The 20,989-nt window shown below is 38.3% G+C and overlaps 1 protein-coding gene across 1 annotated transcript in view; it reads left to right on the forward strand.

The window, feature by feature from the left end:
- Positions 1-20,989, forward strand: part of KCNMB2 (potassium calcium-activated channel subfamily M regulatory beta subunit 2) — a 240,906-nt gene that overhangs the window by 198,017 nt on the left and 21,900 nt on the right. The window contains exons 2-3 of the mRNA XM_030330289.1: positions 4,051-4,173; positions 19,668-19,838. Coding sequence (XP_030186149.1) covers positions 4,118-4,173; positions 19,668-19,838 — 227 coding nt within the window. The 5' untranslated portion in view covers positions 4,051-4,117. The remainder of the gene's footprint in view (positions 1-4,050; positions 4,174-19,667; positions 19,839-20,989) is intronic.

Raw genomic sequence — 20,989 nt, forward strand, 5'->3', positions numbered from 1 at the left:
CCCTGTTTTCATTCAAGGCTGAGATTGGGTCTTTTAGGTTGCTGGGTTTTCGACCACATTCATCTGGAGTCACACGAGTCATGGCCCTGCCAGGCTCACTGCAAGTCCTAGGTCATTTCGTGATGGAACTGGATCCAGGCTTCCGCCCCCTGCCCACGGCCCGTGCCACCACTAACACAGGTCTCTGCTCATGCTAGGATTCCAAATTGCAAAATTGTATAAAGTGTTTTTTTCTGTCTCTGTATCACTGTTCTTATCACAATTCAAATGAGATGTTCCTTGTCTTAGAACGTGAGTGAAGTTGAGGTAATTATTTAAGAGTTCAGGAGGACTGCCTTTGAGCTCAGAGAGCCTCCAAATCAACTTCCATTAACATATCCTGGGAGTTTCTTTGAAGCCTGGAAATTTTTTCAACTTCCACAGAACCTTTATACCATTGTCCTGAAAGCAGCTACTCCTTTTCAGTTTAATTAACAGCAAACCTAACAGGCTTTAAATAACAGTTTGTCTTTATGAAAGGACATTGGGCTGGAGAAACCCAATTCCACTCAGTGACCTAACCTGAGGAGTCACTGAGTCCCTTCTAACAAGCTTTACATGGTTAATTAGAATGAATATATCTTTCGTCTCCCACTTTCCATATCTTAAAACGACAGAGCCAGGTACATGCTAGAATAATGACACACAGTCTGAAAGTATCCTAAGCATATTAAAATCACTGTAGCTCTTTGCACTTAGAATGATTTCAAAGCATCCATAATGTGTATGGTGTGTCTATTAAATGCTGGTTAATGACCAGTAACAGGGCAGGAACTCACTAATTTATTGCTTTACCTTAACTCAAAGTGTGCCAGTTTTCTGTCTACTCCACATCCCTAGTCCTTCCGGAGTGACTGAGCTGAGCAGAAGATTCCACTAGAGTCAGTGCTGAAGTAACTTCCTGGAAGTTTAAGCCAGCCCACATTCTTATGGAGTATTTCATTCAACTTAGACTCAAATCATTCTTATCTCCTGAAGGCTGACTGGCTTTGGTAATGGATTTAATCTCCATGCTATTTGATGTGTTTTACAGATCTTCAAAAAGCAACATAACTAACTTTCAGTATCTCAGATCCGAGTCATTTAAAGACCTAGCAGATTTGGGGGCACCTGGGTGGCTCAGTCAGTTAAGCTTCCGACTTTAGCTCAGGTCATGATCTCATGGTTCTTGAGTTCAAGCCCTGCATAGGGCTCTCTGCTCACAGCGCAAAGCCCACATTGGATCCTCTGTCTCCCTCTCTCTCTCTGCCTCTCCCCACCCCCACATGCGTTTTCTCTCTCTCTCTCTCTCTCAAAAATAAATAGGGGCAAGTAGGTGGCTCAGTCAGTTAAGTGTTTGACTTCAACTCAGGTCATGATCTCACACTTCATGGGTTTGAGCTATGAGGGGCTCTGTGCTGATAGCTCAGAGTCTGGAGCCTGCTTCGGATTCTGTGTCTGCCCCTCTCCTGCTCACATTCTGTCTCACTCTGTCTCAACAATAAATAAACATTTAGAAAAACTTTATAAATAAATAAACATTTTTTAAAAAATAGCTATCAGATTCAACTTCTAAGCCTTTCTAAAACTGTTAAGGGCTTCCATTCAGGTGTATCCTTTCTTCGTCTATACTGGTTACCAAACCCCTGCTATCTCCATGGTCTCTGTTCCTTCTTGGATGCTGGCCCTAGAGTTGCAGAAGGAAATCTATTCCCAGACCTAGACCCAGAAAGGCAGTACACAATGACTTGCATATGTTTGGATTCCTTCTACCATTTACTGAATCACAAAATGTTGGACCTGAGAGCGATCATAAAGGTTCTCTATTTCAAACTTTCTATGTTACAGATTAAAAACAATCAAGCCCTGGGACACTTGGGTGGCTCAGTGTGTTAAGCATCCAACTTCAGCTCATGTCATGATCTCACGGTTCATGGGTTTGAGCCCTGCATCAGGCTCTGTGCTGGTGGCTTGGAGTCTGGAGCCTGCTTTGGATTCTGTGTCTCCCTCTCTCTCTGCCCCTTCCCTACTCACGCTCTGTCTCTCTCTGTCTCTCAAAAATAAATAAACATTGGGAAAATTAAAAAAAAAAAAAAACAACCAAGCCCTAGCAAAATTAAGTGACTTTCCTAAGGCCACACAGTTATATAGTGACAAAATTGGGCCTCTAACCAACCACTGACTCTAAGTACATGCTCTGAGCCCTTGCTGCTCAGTATTTTCTGAAGACATTCAACAACAGCATCACCTGAGACCGTGTTATTAATGCAAAAACTCAGGCCCTACCCCAGACCCCACCAAATCAGAATCCACATTGTTGTAAAACCCCCAGGTAATTCACAAGCACATTACAGTTTGAGATTCACTGGGCTGAGATCATAATATGTCTTTCTTCAGAGAACATGAGAATTTGAGGCAAGCAGACATTGGTTTTGAAGCATGGCTTCACTTTTTCTAAATCTGAGCAAATATTTCAATCTCCTGGAAGTATCATTTGTAATCTGGAAATAATAGCACCATCCACCTTGCAGTTTTCATTATATAATCACAAGGTGGATATATGAATATACATCTCAAGATATATGAATAAATAATATATGCAAAGTGCCTGGCATGTAGTAGCGAATATATCATATAATAGCTAATATTTCCAGTCTCATGCCTCCCATTAAAATAGTATTCAACCATGGGGCGCCTGGGTGGCGCAGTCGGTTGAGCGTCCGACTTCAGCCAGGTCACGATCTCGCGGTCCACGAGGTCGAGCCCCGCGTCGGGCTCTGGGCTGATGGCTCAGAGCCTGGAGCCTGTTTCCGATTCTGTGTCTCCCTCTCGCTCTGCCCCTCCCCCGTTCATGCTCTGTCTCTCTCTGTCTCAAAAATAAATAAAATGTTAAAAAAAAAAAAAAATTAAAAAAAAAAAATAGTATTCAACCAAAAAAATGAAGTCATAAGTGATTGTACGTCATGAAGGAATCACTTTCCTTCCTTCCTTTGTTCTATTTGCTCAATATTATTTTAACTTTTATGTGATTATGATTTCTATATTTCATATTTCTAAATCCCTAGAAAATGACTATTATGCAGAAAACAAATAATAATAGCTAACTGCTTTCAGTGCTATGCTTAGAGATGAAAAAACTTACCCCTAAGCCAAATCCTAACCAAGAGAACACAACATTCGTCTAACATCCTGACTCTTGATCCTATAAACCTAGCCTCTAGGAACCAGAGAGTATCTGCTTCTGCTCCTGCTGCTGTGATTTTCTCAGAGACTCAAACACCACAGAATGCACCCACAGCTTTGGCAACAGCAGAGCATATTTAAAAGATGATGTTTTGGGGCCCCTTGTGACTCAGTCAGTTGAGCCTCCAACTTCAGCTCAGGTCATGATCTCACTGTCTGTGAGTTCGAGCCCTACGTGGGGCTGTCAGCTCAGAGCCTGGAGCCTGCTTCGGATTCTGTGTCTCCCTCTCTCTCTGCTCCTCCCCCACTCGTGTTTTGTCTGTCTCTCTGTCTCTCAAAAATAAACACTAAAAATTTTTTAAAATAAAAAATAAAAATAAAAGATGATGTTTTGTCATCCAATGTGCACATCTGTCAACATCAAGGAAAAGAGTTTAAATAGGAAAGGAGAAATAGAATTTTAGTATCCAAATCTGAACCAAAATAGAGTGTACCAAAGAGTGTGAAACCATACCAAAATTAGATTTGTGGAGAAGGAATATGATGTTAACATCAATTAACCAGGTTTCCCTACGGCAGTGGCTCGGCTGTGGCTCTCCACCCTAGCAGTGCATTAGAAACAAGGAACCTTTTTAAAAATTGAATGCATATTTCTGAGGAAGGGATCTGGTTTTTAAAAGATTCCCAATTGATTTTCATATGCAGCCAAAGTTGAGAACCACTGCCCTACAGCAACAGAAACCTGGCCTTATTTAAGAGAGTCGATCCACCGAAGCTATTGGTTGCTACTGATACAGAGTTCCCCACACTCGAGGTAATGGATTTAACTTCAGTGTGTTCCCCTTCTAGGTCTTTTCGCCATTCCTCCAGGACTTCCACTGTAAGGAAAACAGCCCCTGGACCAACATCCTCTAAGATGTTTATATGGACCAGTGGCCGGACCTCTTCATCTTATAGACACGATGAGAAAAGGTAAATTACTGGGGACTCCGGGGGCTTTTCAGAATCATTTAACCCAACTGCCCAGACAGAGCGCCAGTAGGAAAGCAAGAGGCAACTGAGCTTCATGTTTGGCAAGTGTTAATGAGGAATGGGCACTACATTGAGGGAGTAGGGTTTCCGACACTCTGGTCCACCGCCTTGCACTCTCAGTGCTCCCTCCCACTGCATGGCTTTGCAAAGGCTATTCCCTGTCATAGATGCCCTTCATCCATGAACACACATACCTATTCATCACTTAGCTAGCTCCAGCTCTGCTTTCAGAATATCCATTCAGTCAGAGCCTCCCACCATCCTCTTGACCAGCACAGACTTTGTAGTTCACAGTGAATCCCCAGCACCTACCACTGTTCCTGGCACATAGTAAATTCTCAATAAATACTGAACCAAAGTGATGAAAATTGCCTTTCAAAGACATATGGCAAGGAAGGAAAGCAGAAACTATGAGAGGGTGAAAAGAGGATGGACAAGCCCATGCAGCCCTCAAAGTCCTTAGAAGAAGAAGTAGCATGGGGTAGGGGAGGAGTGGAGGAATGAGAAGAAAGATTGAAAGGCAGAGGCAATGTAAATAAAAGACAAAACGACAATTTCACACCTCAGTCTAGCTCTCCCACTTGTGTTTAGGGAGCACATCCATTCATAAAATTCTCTGGCCATTTTTAAATATTTGCTTTCTCTCCGTTTATTTTCTGCCGCTTCTCTCTTTTCCTCGTTGACCTTATACTATTACTTGGGTTTGGTGGAGTTGGAAACCCAACTACCTACACCAGCATATTGCAACTTAAGCAAGGCTCATCTGCCTGCAGAAGCTGACAGAAACCAGACCTGATAAATGGTGCTGGACACAGGAAGGACCTGAAGGAGGTTGACTTGAATGCAGTTTTGAGAGCTGGTACTTTCATTTTTCCTTTTAAAGTCTGTATTACCCTACAGAGGAAATCCTTTGAAAAATTCCAAAAGCAAAACTGTTCTTCGCAGTAACTATATATTACAGCAAAAAACTTGGAAGCGACATTAGTATTCACAACAGAAAACCTGTTAAATAAATCATGAAATGCAATATATCACTTAGCACTTAAAAATACTTTGACATCATATTAACTGAAAAATCAAGTTGAAAAATTGCATACAATCTATGATTGCAGCCACTATATGTGTGTGTGTAGCTACACACACACACACACACACACACACACACACACACACACACAGGAAAAAGCCTGGAAGGAAAAACATGTTTTTTACTTCTCCATTTTCTAAATGCTTTGTAATATGTTATACTATCTTAATTATGGGAAAAATAATCATATGATGTTTAGGTAAAATTACAGCCCGGAGGCAACTAGTGTTTGAACAAAGTCCTAGTGCTCAACACAGCACAAGAAGATGGACTGAAAATTCGCTATGTTTGTTCATCTGTAGGTTTCCACGTGCTTTTTCTCAGTGCTTAATCAAGTTATTTTTCATTTGCTTTCAATCCAAGTAAGTGAATCATTTTTCAGCAAGATCTTTACTGTAAGACTAAAACTCAGTGTGTCATTTGAAAATTCCATATTTTGCATATAATCTCGTTTCCTTAAAAAAAAAATTCCCTGACAGTGATAGTGAGAAATGGCAGAGATTGTGCTGCTCTAGAGCAATATTGTGACTTTCAATGGCCAGCCTGTCTGAGATTTTGAAGGCTTCACCAGAGAAGGTGAAGCGTGACTTATTTCACCTCCTATTCATTCTCATCGAATAATTTAATTAAGTATATATATATATATATATATATATATATAAAACATTTTTACAAAAAGTTTAACACCAGAGAAGAAATTACTATGCACTATATGTTTTATATAAACTGCCCTCTTAATGTATAAGATAGAGATGATTGCACCCATTTTACAGATGAGGAAGCTGAGGCTCAGAGATTTTTAAATAACTTCCAAGGGTCCAACAACTGGCCAGTGATGGGATCAGAATTTGACCTCAAGGTCATATTCTCTCCCCTCCACCCAGAGCTTCCATCGGCTCTTTCAAACATGAGACATTTGGAACAGCAATGAACAGCCAAGCCCGCAGCGGGGGAGACTGTATTAAAACACAGCTGAAAATCGCATATCAAAGGAGACAGTAAACATGTGGATATGATATGTTGGCAATGTTTGTGCAGTTAAAGGGAGCCAATAATTAGCTTCATATTCTACACCATTAAAATTATATGAAACTCTTAAATTACTACTTTCATTTTTTTATTTTCAAGTTATGATTTCAATAACTATAAGATTTAAAATAATTAAACTATTGACTATAAGAAATAATTTTCAGCAAGCTTTATTTATGGGATAGGAATGCCAAGGCCTATGAAATCAATCTGCACGGTTTTAGCCTTGAAAGTCAAAGACAAATGGAAAAACAGCCAACGAACCCAGCAACGGAATCTGCCACTAAGCCAGTATCCTTAGTTTGATGTTGGTTCATTTGTCTGTACCTCTGCCTTGACCACACCTTCCTCTTCACTGCCTAATTCACAGACTCCTGCAGGATAAGACTCTGATTTTAAAACTGATTTGGAACAGCGTCTATTGTGCTGCTTAAGATGCTCTTAGTGGCAGTAATCATGGTGGTAATGAAGGTGATGATGGCTGATAATGAATCTAGATCATTAAGGTCCTCAAGTTAATTACTTGGAAATAAATGAAGTAGGTTGTCTGGCAGCACTGTCCAGCCCTGCTGGCAATGGTTCCACCTCCACTTTTTTATTCTGCAAAGCTGGCCTTTCTGCGCCAAGCTCCTGCAGCGATCCCAGGGGCCAGGCAGCCAAAACTCCTCAGCTCCACTCCGTGCGCCCTCTTCGAGAGACCACAGCCAAACTTGTTAGGACACTGGCTTCCCTGGGATTCCTCAAGAGGTGGAACATCAGGAAATAGCTTACAGACAGGCAGAGCAACCAAAGAGAAGGAAATGTCCACCCCAGATCCTGAAACCAAATGTCTTATGGCTCAAGGGAAGTTAAAGTCAATTTTGTATTTTTTTCCCATCTTTTTAAATCAAAGCCAGTCCTTGTTCTGATCATCTGCTCTATGCACAATACTGGTTTCTATCCTTATCCCCCATTCCACGCACCAGCACTATGAAGGAATACTTTTCATCTCTGAACAAACTTCTTGGTTAGGTGAGCTTAGTTTAATCCCAAAATTGCAGGCAGCAGAATAAAACAGCATCAACAATAACTAATTCAGAATTTAAAGGAAAGAGAGGTTATCGGCTAAGGACAGTACAGCCAAGCTTTTATCAAATATTCTTTGGGTTGTTTTTATTAAATAGTGAACTGATATAAAGGAATATTCATCATGTTAACACACAAAAGATGGTGATATATAAGCATCTGAGCACCCTTCATTAAGGTTAAAAAAATAAAGCAATCAGAATTTTTGAAGCACTTGTGGATGCTTCCCTAATAGCACCCTCCTCTCTACCCAGAGATAACCACCATCCTGAATGTTCTGTTTGTCATCCCCTTGCTTTTTCTTCAGGAGTTTATCACATTGGAATCTTTAAACAATGTATTGTTTACTGCTGAATGTTTGGAGGCTTTATATCAATGGAATCGTGCCTTATGAATTATTCTGAAACTTTTTTCACCAAACATTATGTTTCTATGATTTATCAGTGCCAATGTGGGTAGCTACATCTCATTTTCTCTCTGTGTAGTCTGCTCTGATATGAATATACTACCATTTATTCATCCAGTCTATTGCTAATAGACATTTGCATCATTTCTAGTTCTTTTTGTACCAACAATGCTGCTATAATCCCTCTTGTCCATGTCTTCTTGTACACTTTGTACAAATATTTCTTAGGATATGTACCTAACGGGTATATTTAGTTCAAAAGTATGTACAGCTTCTACTCTACCAGGTAATGCCATTGCTTTCCACAGCAGCCATTAATGTCATTTCATTGCTCTACAACCTTACATAGGGTTTTCAGAGTTTGTTTTTTAAGTTTATTTACTTATTTTGAGAGACAGAGAGAGAGCATGAGCAGGGGAGGGACAGAGAGAGAAGGAGAGAGAGAATCCCAAGCAGGCTTTGCACTGTCAGCACAGAGCCCAAGCTCAATGAATTGCGAGCTCATGACTTGAGCCAAAATCAAGTCCGATGCTTAATTGACTGAACCACCCACATGCCCCAGGTTTTCAGATTTTTAATTTTCACCAATCCAGAGGGCACTATGACTTCGATTCCCATTTCTCAGATTACTAATAAGATTGAGCCTGTTTCCTTTGTTCTTTTCTGTGAAGTGCCTGTTCAAATACGAAGTCAAGTTTTCTACTGGATTGTCTTTTTATTGACTTGTAGGAATTCTTTGTAAAAATTTACATTAACCCTTTTGCTGTTTATTGTGTGCAAATAGCTTCTCCCAGTTTGTTCTCACCCTGTTTATGATGTCTTCTCATAAATATATGTTCTTATTTTAATGTGTTAGCATTTTTTTGAACATTTTAAAATCCCTTCCTACTCCAAGTTCAGTTTCCTTAATATTTTGTAGGTGTGCCTTTCACAATTAAGTCTTCAATCATCTGAAGTTGACTTTTGTATTTTGTGAAGTAGACATCCAATTTTTTTTCTTTATGGATAACCAAATGGCCCAGCACCTTTTCTTAGATAGAATATCCTTTCCCCAGTGATCTAAAAGCACACATGTATCATATATCAGGTTTCCACACATGCATGGATATGTTCTTGGATCTCCATTTTGTTTCACTGGTCAACTCTGTCTACCTCAAACAGACACCACCCTTGAGCTTACAAACTTTTGCATTGTAAAAATCTTGTTATCTGACAGGACAAGTTGCCCACCTTGTTCTTTTATAATCAGAAGTGGATTTGCTATCCCTAGATGTTTGTACTTCCATATAAATTTTAGAATCAGCTTGTCAAGTCATACCTACCCCGCTTGAAATTTTTATTGAAGTTCTTGAAATCTTATTGGAATTTTATGAAATCCATTAATTAATTTATGGCAAATTTGCAACTTTATGTCATCGAGTCTTTCACTGAAAATGATTAATCTCTACATTGATTTGTGTTCCCTAATATCTCCCAATAAAACTTCATAGATACTCCAAAGAGAACTTACACATAGCTCATTAGATTTATTCCTAAGTATTTTGATTTTTTAATGTTTAAATTATATTTTCAAAAACAAAATGAATAAATATAAATTATATTTTCTGCTTTTACAGGCATGTGGAAAAGCAAATATATCAACTTTTTTCAACTATACTAATTTTCTAATTAATTTTAATAATTTATCCATAGATTCTTTTGCATTTTCTTCACAATCATATCATTAGTGAATAATAAATTTTTGCTTTTTTTTATCAGTAAATATACCATTCATTTATTTTTCTTGCCATATTATACAGCCAGTAAACCACAAATAAAACAGATAATAGTGAATATCTTTGCTTTGTTCCTGCTCATAAACATTTCACCATTAAGAATCAGGTTTACTATATTTCCTCTATTTCATCACATTAAGAATGTTTCTATTTCTGGAAGCATCCAACTTCAGTTTAGGTCATGATCCTGCAGTTTGTGAGTTCAAGCCCCACACCCTGCTCACTGCTGTCAGTGCAGAGCCTGCTTCGGGTCCTCCATACCTACCCCCCTTGGCCCCTCCCTCACTTGCACTCTCTCAAAAATAAATAAACATTAAAAAAAATATTTTTATTTCTAATTTTGTAAAAGTTTTTATCATGAATGGATGTTAATTATTATCAAATATGTTTCTCTTCATATAATGGTAACCCTTTAATATGTTTATACATTACATTGATAATCAAATGATGACGAACATCATATTCCTGGGATAACCGCAAATTGAGAATGATGTGTTTTCACTTTTATATATTGCTAGATTTAGTGAGCTAACTTGTTTTTTAAATGTTTGCATTTATGTTTATGAATGAAATTGGTCCATTACTCTCCTCTTTGTGTTGTATGATTTGCTTTTGGCATCAAAATTTGCTAACCTCATAAATAGGTTGGATAGCATTCCATCTTTTTCTATACTCCAGAATGATTTCCATTATGAGGATATTTAAATTTTATGATTCAATTTTTTAATGATTTAGAACTATTCAGATTTTCTAGTTATTCCTGAATCCATTTCAGTAAGTTCTATATTTAAAAGAATTTACTGTATATTTCAGTAAATTATGTATGTCAGAGTTTTCAAATGTCTTGCTATAAAGTTGTTTTAAATATCCTCTATTATCTTTCTAATCCATGTTGTATCTGTATTTATGGTTTTTTAATTATTAATATTTATTTTGCCCTTCTCTATTTTATTCTTGATCAGTCTTGTCAGAGGTTGTATATTTCATTAGTCTTTTCAAAAAATTAATTTTGAATTCATTGATCCTTTAATATAATTTATCTTCTATTATTTATTATTTCCTTCTTGCATTTTCTTTTAATATATTTTCTTAATCTTTTTATAACTCCCTAAGTTAGATGTCTACCACATTAATTTTTAGGCTCCTTTCTTACCTAATACAAGAATTTAATGTATTGCTTATTTAATGTATGTATTTACATTTAATGTATTTAATGTATGTATTGCTTTAGTCACAACCCATTAGTTGCTCTTTAGTGTTTTGTTATTATTCAGTCCTAAATATGTCCTACTTTATCATGTTTTATTCTATGACCCATGAGTTCTTTGTAACTCTATTTTTATCTCCATGTATAGAGTCATTCTAGTTATTATTTGTTACTTATTTTTACCATTATTGCACTAGTGCCAAATAATGTAGTCAATGTAAAAAGCAGTACTTCTCAAAGACTCTTTAGGTTATCAGGTTACCCTACCTTAGCTGAATGATTCACATAATTTTCTTTCCTTCTATTTTTCACTAATGAGTTTTTAATCAATTCCAATATGCTAATAGATCAGGTAAAAAATAAAATTAAGTAGCTACAATATGATTAAAAATTAAGAATTAAAAATTAAGATACCACTGGGAAATTGTGTGATCTGGTAAGTTAAAGGCAGGACTAAAAAGAAATAACTCCTACTTTTATCTCCATCATTTTGCTTTCATCCTTTGTCTATTACTCATAAAATAATATTTCAAGACTTCCTGGCAAGTCCTGTGGATTAATAAGTTTACAATAACAGTAGGCTCATGGACAAAACCTCTCTTGTTAATGGCTATATTAAATGTGACTACCATTTGTTCCCAAACTCAAAGCACATTTCTCCCAATGGAATGTACTTTAAAAGATTGGAAACAGAATAATTAAATTTATATGTGTACACACACACACACACACACACACACACACCTATTAGCTCAAGGAAAAGAAAACATGAAGTGTGGAAGTAATAGAAAAAGAGGATATACATATGAAGAAGCACATCTCAAAAACATGGAAGGCTTTGATGGACAAAAGGCAGAAAAATGGCTGGTTTTTTTGTTTTGTTCTGTTTTCCTTTAAAGTTTATTTCTTTTTTCTTTTTTTAATTTAAATTTTAGTGAGTTAACATACAGTGAAATATTGGTTTCAGGAGTAGAAGTCAGTGATTCATCACTTACATACAATACCCAGTGCTCATCACAAGTGCTCTTCTTAGTACCCAACACCTGTCTAGCTCACCTCCCACCCACCTCCCTCTGTCGACACATAGTTTCTTCTCTATCATTAAGAGTCTCTTGTGGTTTATTCCCCTCCTTTCTCTCCCCCCCCCTTCCCATATGTTCATCTGTTTTGTTTCTTAAATTCTACATAAGAGTGAAATCATATGGCATTTGGCTTTCTCTGATTGACTTATTTCACTTAGCATAATGCATTCTAGCTTCATCCACCTCAATGACTGTTTTAATCAATGCCACTCCCAGCTCTGCCATATGAGATAACAGTTTTTGTGTTCCTGGAACAGAAATATATAGCAACTCTGCTCATTTCAGCTCACCTGACCCTCAGCCATCCACTGCCCCATAGGTTCATCCCCGAAAGGATGTAACAGAAGACTCTTTTCCTTGAAGTCTGGAAATGAGAGCTCTTAGTGTCTCAAAAGTTTGAAGTCTTTCTGGAAGTAATACTAAATTTGTTGGTGGTAGAGTCCAATGGACACTGACAGAAAAAGGAAGACAGGAGCCTGCTCTAGCCATGTTTCCCTAATTTAGTTGGTTTCCATTGGTCATTTAGCTTCCTAATGCTGGCTACCTCACAATCTAAGCATACTGTAGCCATATCTAGCCCACATAAAAGGAATATATTTTGTGACCCTAATAAATCCAAGAGACTGAGCCTACAAAGATGAATGTGGTCTGGCTCTCACTGTTAAGCAGCTCAGTACTCGTTAGACCAGAAAGACATAAATATAAATATTCAGTATGTTAAGTATTATGTATGAGTTTCTTAAGTATCCCCCCCAAGTAACTTCAGATATACATAATTGTTTACTTTTATTCATATCTTTCCCACACCCTCCAGGCCCCCTCACCTTTCACACATTCCGTACCCTTTGCAGATCTGTCTTCTTGCCCTCTCTGTTCCATCCAGCACCCTCACTGTCTTTTGTTTCTCTGATGAGAAAATCTCATTAAAATCCATGGTGTTACTTGTTCTGGAAACCAATGATGCTCAGATCTAAATTTTCATCTCCTCTGCCACTGCTTTTTTTTTTTCCAGTTCCTCTTTATCTAACCCCTGAAACACTGGGAGAGTTCCAGAATCAGCCTCTACCTCCAGACTTAAACTTTTCTAAATAATCAACCACGCTAACTTGAGTGATCTTCCTAAAGTACAAATGAGATTATATCATTTCATTCTTTAAAATCTTTTAATGGTTCTTCTGACTTAAGAAGACACACAAGATCCTTTACCTACGGCCCCTGCCTACCTAACCAGCTTGCTGCCTGCCATCCCCCACCCACCAGATCCTAGAATCCAACTATTCTCAACTACTCCTATTCTGTCACATTCTGCTAGATACTCTTCTCTTTCTAAATTGTTTGCTCATCAGAGACTCAGTTCAGTCTGCTGTAGGACCCTTAACCATGGCCAATGAAATCAAGTTATGGCCTTCAACTGGCACACTTCTACACCACCTTCATGCTTATAAATCATAGCCCTAGTATCATTTATCTACCGTCAATCTGTTGAATGCCCAGCTCAAGCAATACCCAACACAGTGATAGCCAATTTGCCTGAAACCATTACTCCCCACCCCCCCAAAAAAAATGAGTTTCTCAAATTTAGCTATGTACCAAAAACTTAGTATGCTCAATGTAATCCTACATAGTTCTACAGGTTAGCAGACTGCCAATCTGTGCCATATGCTGATTTCTCCTCTTCAATTTTCCCCCAACAGAGGGTCCCACCATTTTTACCCAGATGCCTCCCGTTGCAATAACAGGACCAGAGCAGAGACAAATTAAACATTTTGTAAGATGATGTCATAAGGACAAAATAAAAACTTTTCAAACGAAACTTCAAAAAATCTTCAAAAAGCTGTTAAAATTCCTGTCCAAAATTAACTACCATAACCTTATAAATAGTTAGAAGAAATTTGGTTAATTGATAAAGTTAACAAATCAAAGTAGTCAACATGAAATTTGTCATAAGAATACCAATGATGCTAAAATGTTAGCAAAATGGCAATGACTCTAAAAACGTTTTGAAAAAATTAATATAAACTGAGATTCTTCCAAATCAAATGCCAATTTTTGTTATATCTATTAGAAGAATATATTCACACACGTAGTCAAGAAAGATATATCCATGAATATATTCATAAGAATATATTTATAAAAAGACTCAGTCTCCCTAGGAAGCTTAGCTTTAAAAAAATCAAAGAGATCTTACAAAGCTGCTAAAAAGAATATATTCACAAGAAGAATTTACTTTTTGATTGAATGTGTTCTTAAAATATCCATAACAAAAAGTATCCGTATTCATTTACCATACTTAAGATAATACTCCTTTAAAAAGTCTTTGTTAAGTGTGTAAATGTGATAAAGTAGGCAAACTATTCATTTAGCAAACTGATCCTTCAGTAGATTGGCTCTTGGTGAATGAGCTGTTCACTAATTGATCCTTTGGCAAATGGCTGCAGCACACTGACTTGCTTCTCTTCTGTATTCCTCTCAAATCAATTTCAGTGGTCTCTTACCCAGCCCCACAGGACATGCCTTACTCACTTTGTATCCCCAGAACTCAGCACCATATATTTCATCTGATGAGGACTTAAAAATATTGACAAACAAATGAATTAATAAATAATCTTTACCCTGCCTTAACCTGAATATTTTCTCCTGGCAAGCTAACTATCAGGAGAATCTGAATTTAAATAGGGAAGGCTAGGGAGAAAAATCTTACACATTTTACTCTTTATATCCATGTTTGTATATAGATAGTCTTGTAAATAATTTGCTTATGAACTATAGTCTCAGTCCTAATATCAAACTTTAAGAAACTATCCAAATATGGAGTTTGAAATAAAATTATATTGTGCTGACTACTGTTTGGGGGGGGGGGGAAGGAAGGAAGCTTTATTGGATAATTGATAACCCTTTTTTATGCAAGATATTTTATTATACTTGGATTTGCCTTGTAGATTTATTATCAGACTTTTATTGTGCTTGGATTTGCCTTGTACCTTTATTAATAACGCCCATTCACCAAAAAGATTTGGACAGAATGCCCCCTGCACACGTAGTAAAGACTATACATTATCTACTATTTGTTCTGTCAACATCTATAAATGTTGACTTATATCCACTATATTGATTCATAGTTCATCCTGAAGCCACGACTGCCTCAACAGAGCTCAAATGTACTGCTTTTCCAGAACACACCAAGGCTAGATCTGCACCAAGCTTAGAAATCCAAATTCCTGGAGCACCTGGATGGCTCAGTTGGTTAAGTATCCAACTCTTCATTTTGGCTTAGGTCATGATCTCATGGTTTGTAGTTTCAAGCCCCACATCAGGCTCTGCACTGACAGTGTGGGGCCTGCTTGGGCTTCTCTCTCTCTCCCTCTCTCTCTGTCCCACCTCCACTAATGCACTTGCTCCCTCACTCTCTCTCTCAAAATTAAACATTAAAAAATTTTTTTTTTAAGAAATCCAAGTTCCTGCTCTATACCTACTGTTGTTGGACACCGTACATGTTCAAAACTGAATTTGTAGTCCTGCTCCATACTGATTCTTCCTCCCAAGACTGTACTTCATTGAACTGTACTGGCCTTCATTCCCTTATTTCTCCTCTGCCCCCTTTCAGGTAGATTCATAGAGAATAAATGCAAAGAACCAAAGGGAGATGAAATACCAGCTCTGTTAGTGCTGGCACAGTAATTTCCAAAGTACAAGCTTTCCTGGTATGAAGCCAGAAACATAGCACTGAAGACAGCTTGGCATGAAAGAGCCCACCTAACTGACCACTTGGTTTCGGCTATGGATACTGCCCTCCCCCACTGGGGCTTACTACCTGGAGATAGGAAAGTCAAGGCACCCCAGGCCTGAACACAGACAAATCCAAAAGGATTTTTAAAAAATCATGCCATACATGAACAATGACATTCAAAGTCACCCAAAAGATAGACCTGGCCCATGACCGTCATGCTCTGGTCCATCTGCTCAGTCAGATTAGTCACTCCTCACCTGAGCTCAGGACACTATGCTTGTGGGAGAATCTGTGATGCACCCTCAGCCTCTCCCTTCTTAGGCAGGGCAGCAAAAGTCCCTTCTTTGGGACCCTGAAGAGTAAGAACAGAAGAATCCCAGTTTTAACATGTTCTACCAATCCCCGGTGATCCAAGCCAAGTACTTGGGCCTAAATCTAATCTACATCCTTCCTCTGACTTCCTCATCATCCTCTACATTCTATCAATCATCAAACCCTAAAGTTTTACCTCTACATATTTCTCCATACATCCTTTTCTCTCCATCTATCCTACTTCAATCCTATATCCAGGACTTATCTATCACCCTTTGCCAACACTACAGTAACAATTTCCTAGTTCTTTCTGATTTGTTTTGTTCTATTTCTAATCTAATCTCCACACTGTAGCCAAAGTGATCATTCTGAAACTCAATTTTGATTATGTCACTCTTTGACTGCTTCCCGTTAACTACAGGATAAAGGCCAAGCTCTTTAGAAGGATTTACAAAACACTTCATGACCTAGTGCCTTTCCAAACTCACCTGCCCCATATCCCCTGTCCCACACTCATGTAATAGTAAAATGCTTGTAGTTTTTGACAGTCGCCTTGCAGTTCCAAATCTTCATCCCTTCCTTCATGTGATTCCTTATGTTTGAAATACCCTAGAGTCCCTGTCTTATTTGGTTAACTCTGATTCAATCTTGAAGATTCTGCTTAAGATATTACCTCCAGGAAGCCTTCCCTAACCTTAACGCCTATTGCTTCCTGTCCTGCTCCCTCCAGGCTAGAGAACTTACTTCCCTTCTGTACTCACTCTGTGAATCGCTCCATCATTGAATTCACTACCCTTTGTTGATATTTATTTTCATGCCTTTCTTGGGCAGGGGCCATATCCCCAGGAAATAGAGACTTCCAGCACTTGAGATAAATTTGTGGACTTAAACTGAATTCCTTGTTTTTCCAAATTATTCATTCCTTAATTTATCCATGAATTCAATAATAATTTACTGATAAATTTCATGAGTATGTCCCACTCGACTCATCCACTTTCTTTTGGCTGAGTAATATCCTAATTTCCCAAATACCTTTGGCCTATGTGGAAACCAACCATTTTCCATCTTTAGAAATTCCAAAGCATATGAAGATCATTTGTCACCCATTTCCAAACTGTGATTTGTTTTTAAATTACTCATTTGAATCACTTTTATATGCTTCTTGTTCTGGTGACATTACTGACTGATTACACTGCATCTTTCACAGATATGGGCTGACATAAGTGATGTGGAGTGACAGCCTAATCCTCTGGAACCGTCAGACTACTGCTTTCTCTTTGCTGGCTTCCCTCTGAAGGAAATGCAAATTGTAAAGGCAGCCATCAGAATTAAATACATTTTGATAAATAATAGCCTAGTAACATCACATTACTTTTACAACAGGTCTATTTTTTAAGTTTATTTATTTATTTTGAGAGAGAGAGAGAGAGAGAGAGAGCACAAGCAGGGGAGGGGCAGAGAGAGAATCCCAAGCAGTTTTGGTGCAGCACCACAGAGCCTCATGCGGGGCTCAAACTCACAAACTGTGGGATCATGACCTGAGCCAAAATCAAGAGTCAGATGCTTAACCAACTGAGCTGCCCACGTGCTCCTATAACAGGTCTTTGAAGCCACTCAGTTTCTTCCTGCTTACTATTGGCTTTAGCTGCTAATGGGAAAAGATTTTTTTTTAATCAAGTTAATAAAGAGTCAAGTTTAAAGAGCTTTTATATAAATCTTATATTTTCCAAAGGAAATCTCAGGAAACAAATGGAGAAACTTAGAAGGTGGGCAGTGGACAGTCTATGGAAGTCTAAGCACAGCAGCTAGTCTGGGGGCACTAGACTTGGGAACTGGAGAATAATGAAAGATATGAACTCTCAGGGCTTCTGGCGATGATGATAATGAGCAGCCCAGAGTGAGGGAGGGTGGAGGGGAGCCAAGAAGGACAAGACCACAGAAATATGGCTTCTATTTAGCTATGATTCTCCTACTACAATGGGCCCACTCTTTAAGGAAAGATTAAGATTTGTATAAACTACTTCATGAAAAGAACTTTAAATAATAATAAGCTAATTGGTTAATTTCATACTCCAATAACTAAATTAATAAATACTCTACCCTAAAACCTTCTGGAAATATATTAAGCTAATACACGTTTTCACACTTCCACAGAGAATCAAAATATCTAACAACTAGTCCAGAATGAACTAGCCAACCAAAAAGGATGCCAGCCATCAATATCAGTAAGGCTATCCTGGAGCACAAACCTAAATAGAAGCCCTGAATATATACACAATTGTACAAGTAACAGGCATCTCTTCCTTGCCCTGCAAAGTTCCATTCTGGATTTCACTCTGGTTTCTTTTCCAAGCAACAAGAATGACTAGTGATAAAAATTTTTAAGGAAAATCTGAAGTTATTCTTGTGTATATTGGCTTTTTTGCCTGAAACTAAAAAAAAAAAAAAAAAAAAAAAAAAAAAGCTCTAAGAGTTTCCTTCTCCATTTTCAGCTTTCTATTTGAAAGACCCTAAAGGCCAACAACAATACCCCTACTCTTGGACCCCTGCAATCCAAAACTTGCTTCTCAGAATAGAAACTAAAGGAAGTCCTGAGCTGCTCCTTCCCCAGTCACCTGCTTTACCAAATCCTACACTTCTCACATATCTCTCCAAGCATCCAGCACCCCAGCAATTTCTTCTTTTTTGTCTTCTCTTCCAGATCTTCTTTCAAATCCAGTCTTCTGCTCATAAGCTTTCTACATTATTCATTTCCCTGCAATTCTGTCCTTTAGAAATTCCTTGGAAGATTGTAGCAATTTTAGGATACTTTGATGCACCTGTCACAGAACTATAGCTTCCCACCCCATTTTCCAGTGGGAGCACTTGTTAAATGCTTCACGTCAGTCATTCTCTTGGATGATTTACTTGTGTCATTTCATTTAAACATTACAATGCAGTTAAACATTATTCCCACTATGCAGGAAACTGGGAATCAGAAAGGATGAGGAACTTGCCTTGATCACACAGGTAGTCAGCAGGGAAATCAGATTTTGAACACAGGAGCCAGTTTGGTCCAGTCTCATGTCCTGTCTTACTCTATGTTTCTGCTGTAAAAATTTTTAAAAAATACTAATAAAAGTAGTCAAAGTTATGCAGTTTGGCCCTTGACTGACATTTTTCAAAACTCACTCAAGTGTTTACATCTATGAGAAAAAACACTGGGTCACTACTCCACATTTTCATACTGCTTATAAATCTCAAGCCAACAGCGCCCTAAGCTACCCTAAACTTGAGAAAAATGTTAACCAAAATAATTTTTGTCTATTACTACTGAAGGGAAATAAGGTATTAAGTTGACAGATTTCTGAGGTATTCTGCCATTTATTTGAATTAATGCTCCATTAGGTATTCAGAGAGTATAAAACGATCAATAACGATCAGCTGGAGGTTAAATGGCAAATCCAAAAGCATTCTTTTAAGAGTTGAAGGAAGTGCTTTCTTTCTTCAGATTTAAGAGGAGGAAAAAGGTGCTTACAACCAGACATGGGCCCCAAGGAAAGAAGGGGGACTTGTTTCTGCTCAAGGTTGGTGCATGTGTGTGTTGGGAGATAGTTGTCACATGGTGGGATCCAATTGCATTCAGGTAGGTTTAGAGGGCTCCTCTAAAAAGGAAGGAAAGCATGGGCAGAAACTTACCCACTCTCTAGGAGTGTGCTGATTAACTGTGAACTTCATGTAAGACTGTATTATTTTCAACCTCAGAAATATTTACCAAAAAATCAGGGACCACGACCTCCTGGACAAAAGGAAAACTGTCACAGCACTGAAAGCAGGAGAGGACCGGGCCATTCTCCTGGGACTGGCCATGATGGTCTGCTCCATCATGATGTACTTTCTGCTGGGAATCACACTCCTGCGCTCATACATGCAGAGGTAATGCCATTGGGTGGTTGGGACACGGTCGTTCGTCTTCTCCTTCTCCTTCCTCTCCCATAGCTTATCAACCCTAAAGTCCTCTTCCTCACCTCCTTTCCCAATAATAACTATTAGCAGTGACTGGCATGTAACATTTTTTAATAATGCTACCGAATAATAATGATAAAAATAGTACTACCTACTATGTGCAGGAACTTCCCTCCCCATACATGACTTGCTTAATGCTCACACGTATGTTATAAAGGCAGTATGATACGAATATGCTCCTTATAAGAATGGCAAAACTGAGGCTCAAGATAAATCTAATTTGCCTGATATCACACAACTCTAGCATATGGCAGAGGTAAGATTCACACCCCCATCCCACTAATCCCAGAGTCCCTATTCTTGCCTCTTCACACCTCTGTTCTCCACCATCATCCTTTTCCAGCCCACACACCTCTTCATCACCCCACATGTCAGTGGTTCTCAACTGCACATTTAAACTTCCTGAGAAACTTTAAAAAATACTGATGCTCAGTCACCCCTCCCCCATCCTCCCAGAAGGTCAGATTTAATGGCATATAGTAGGACCCAGTCACCAACATCTTTCAAAGTTCCCCCAGGCAATCCTAACGTGCTGTCAAGGCTGAGAAATACTGCTATGCATCAACTTTTAACAGTAGCAGATTTTGAACTCCTTTCATTTTAATATTTGCCCTAGGTTTACTGAATAGATAGGGAGGCAATTAAATACTGAGACAGCAAGTGTATTCCCCCTGAGTAAGCCACATGATAAATCCCCACAGCCTCTCTAGCTAACTGTTGTCCATACATTGGACACTTTGAGCACAGGGGAGACCAGCATTGCTGTAACTAATGGGGAAAGTCTCACAGTGGTTTGGCTCAAAGGAATGAGGCCCTTTCAAATGAAAAATTGAGATTTCGATCTGAAAGAGAATCAAACCATTTTGTGGCATTCATTTATCCACCTAAATTAATACTTTCATTTTAGAAGCAAAATCTAGCTGAAAGACAGTAATTTGCTAAAATTAAGGCATCATCTTTCCCATTTGTGGCTGCTCTGCTCTGTGTCTCTGATGCCTTCAGCTGTGCTCCTTCTCAATGAAAGCGCTGATGCCTCAGGCCTGAGTGTTCACTGTTTCCAA

The sequence above is a fragment of the Lynx canadensis genome, chromosome C2 (assembly GCF_007474595.2).
Source record: "Lynx canadensis isolate LIC74 chromosome C2, mLynCan4.pri.v2, whole genome shotgun sequence".
Classification (NCBI taxonomy): Eukaryota; Metazoa; Chordata; class Mammalia; order Carnivora; family Felidae; genus Lynx; species Lynx canadensis.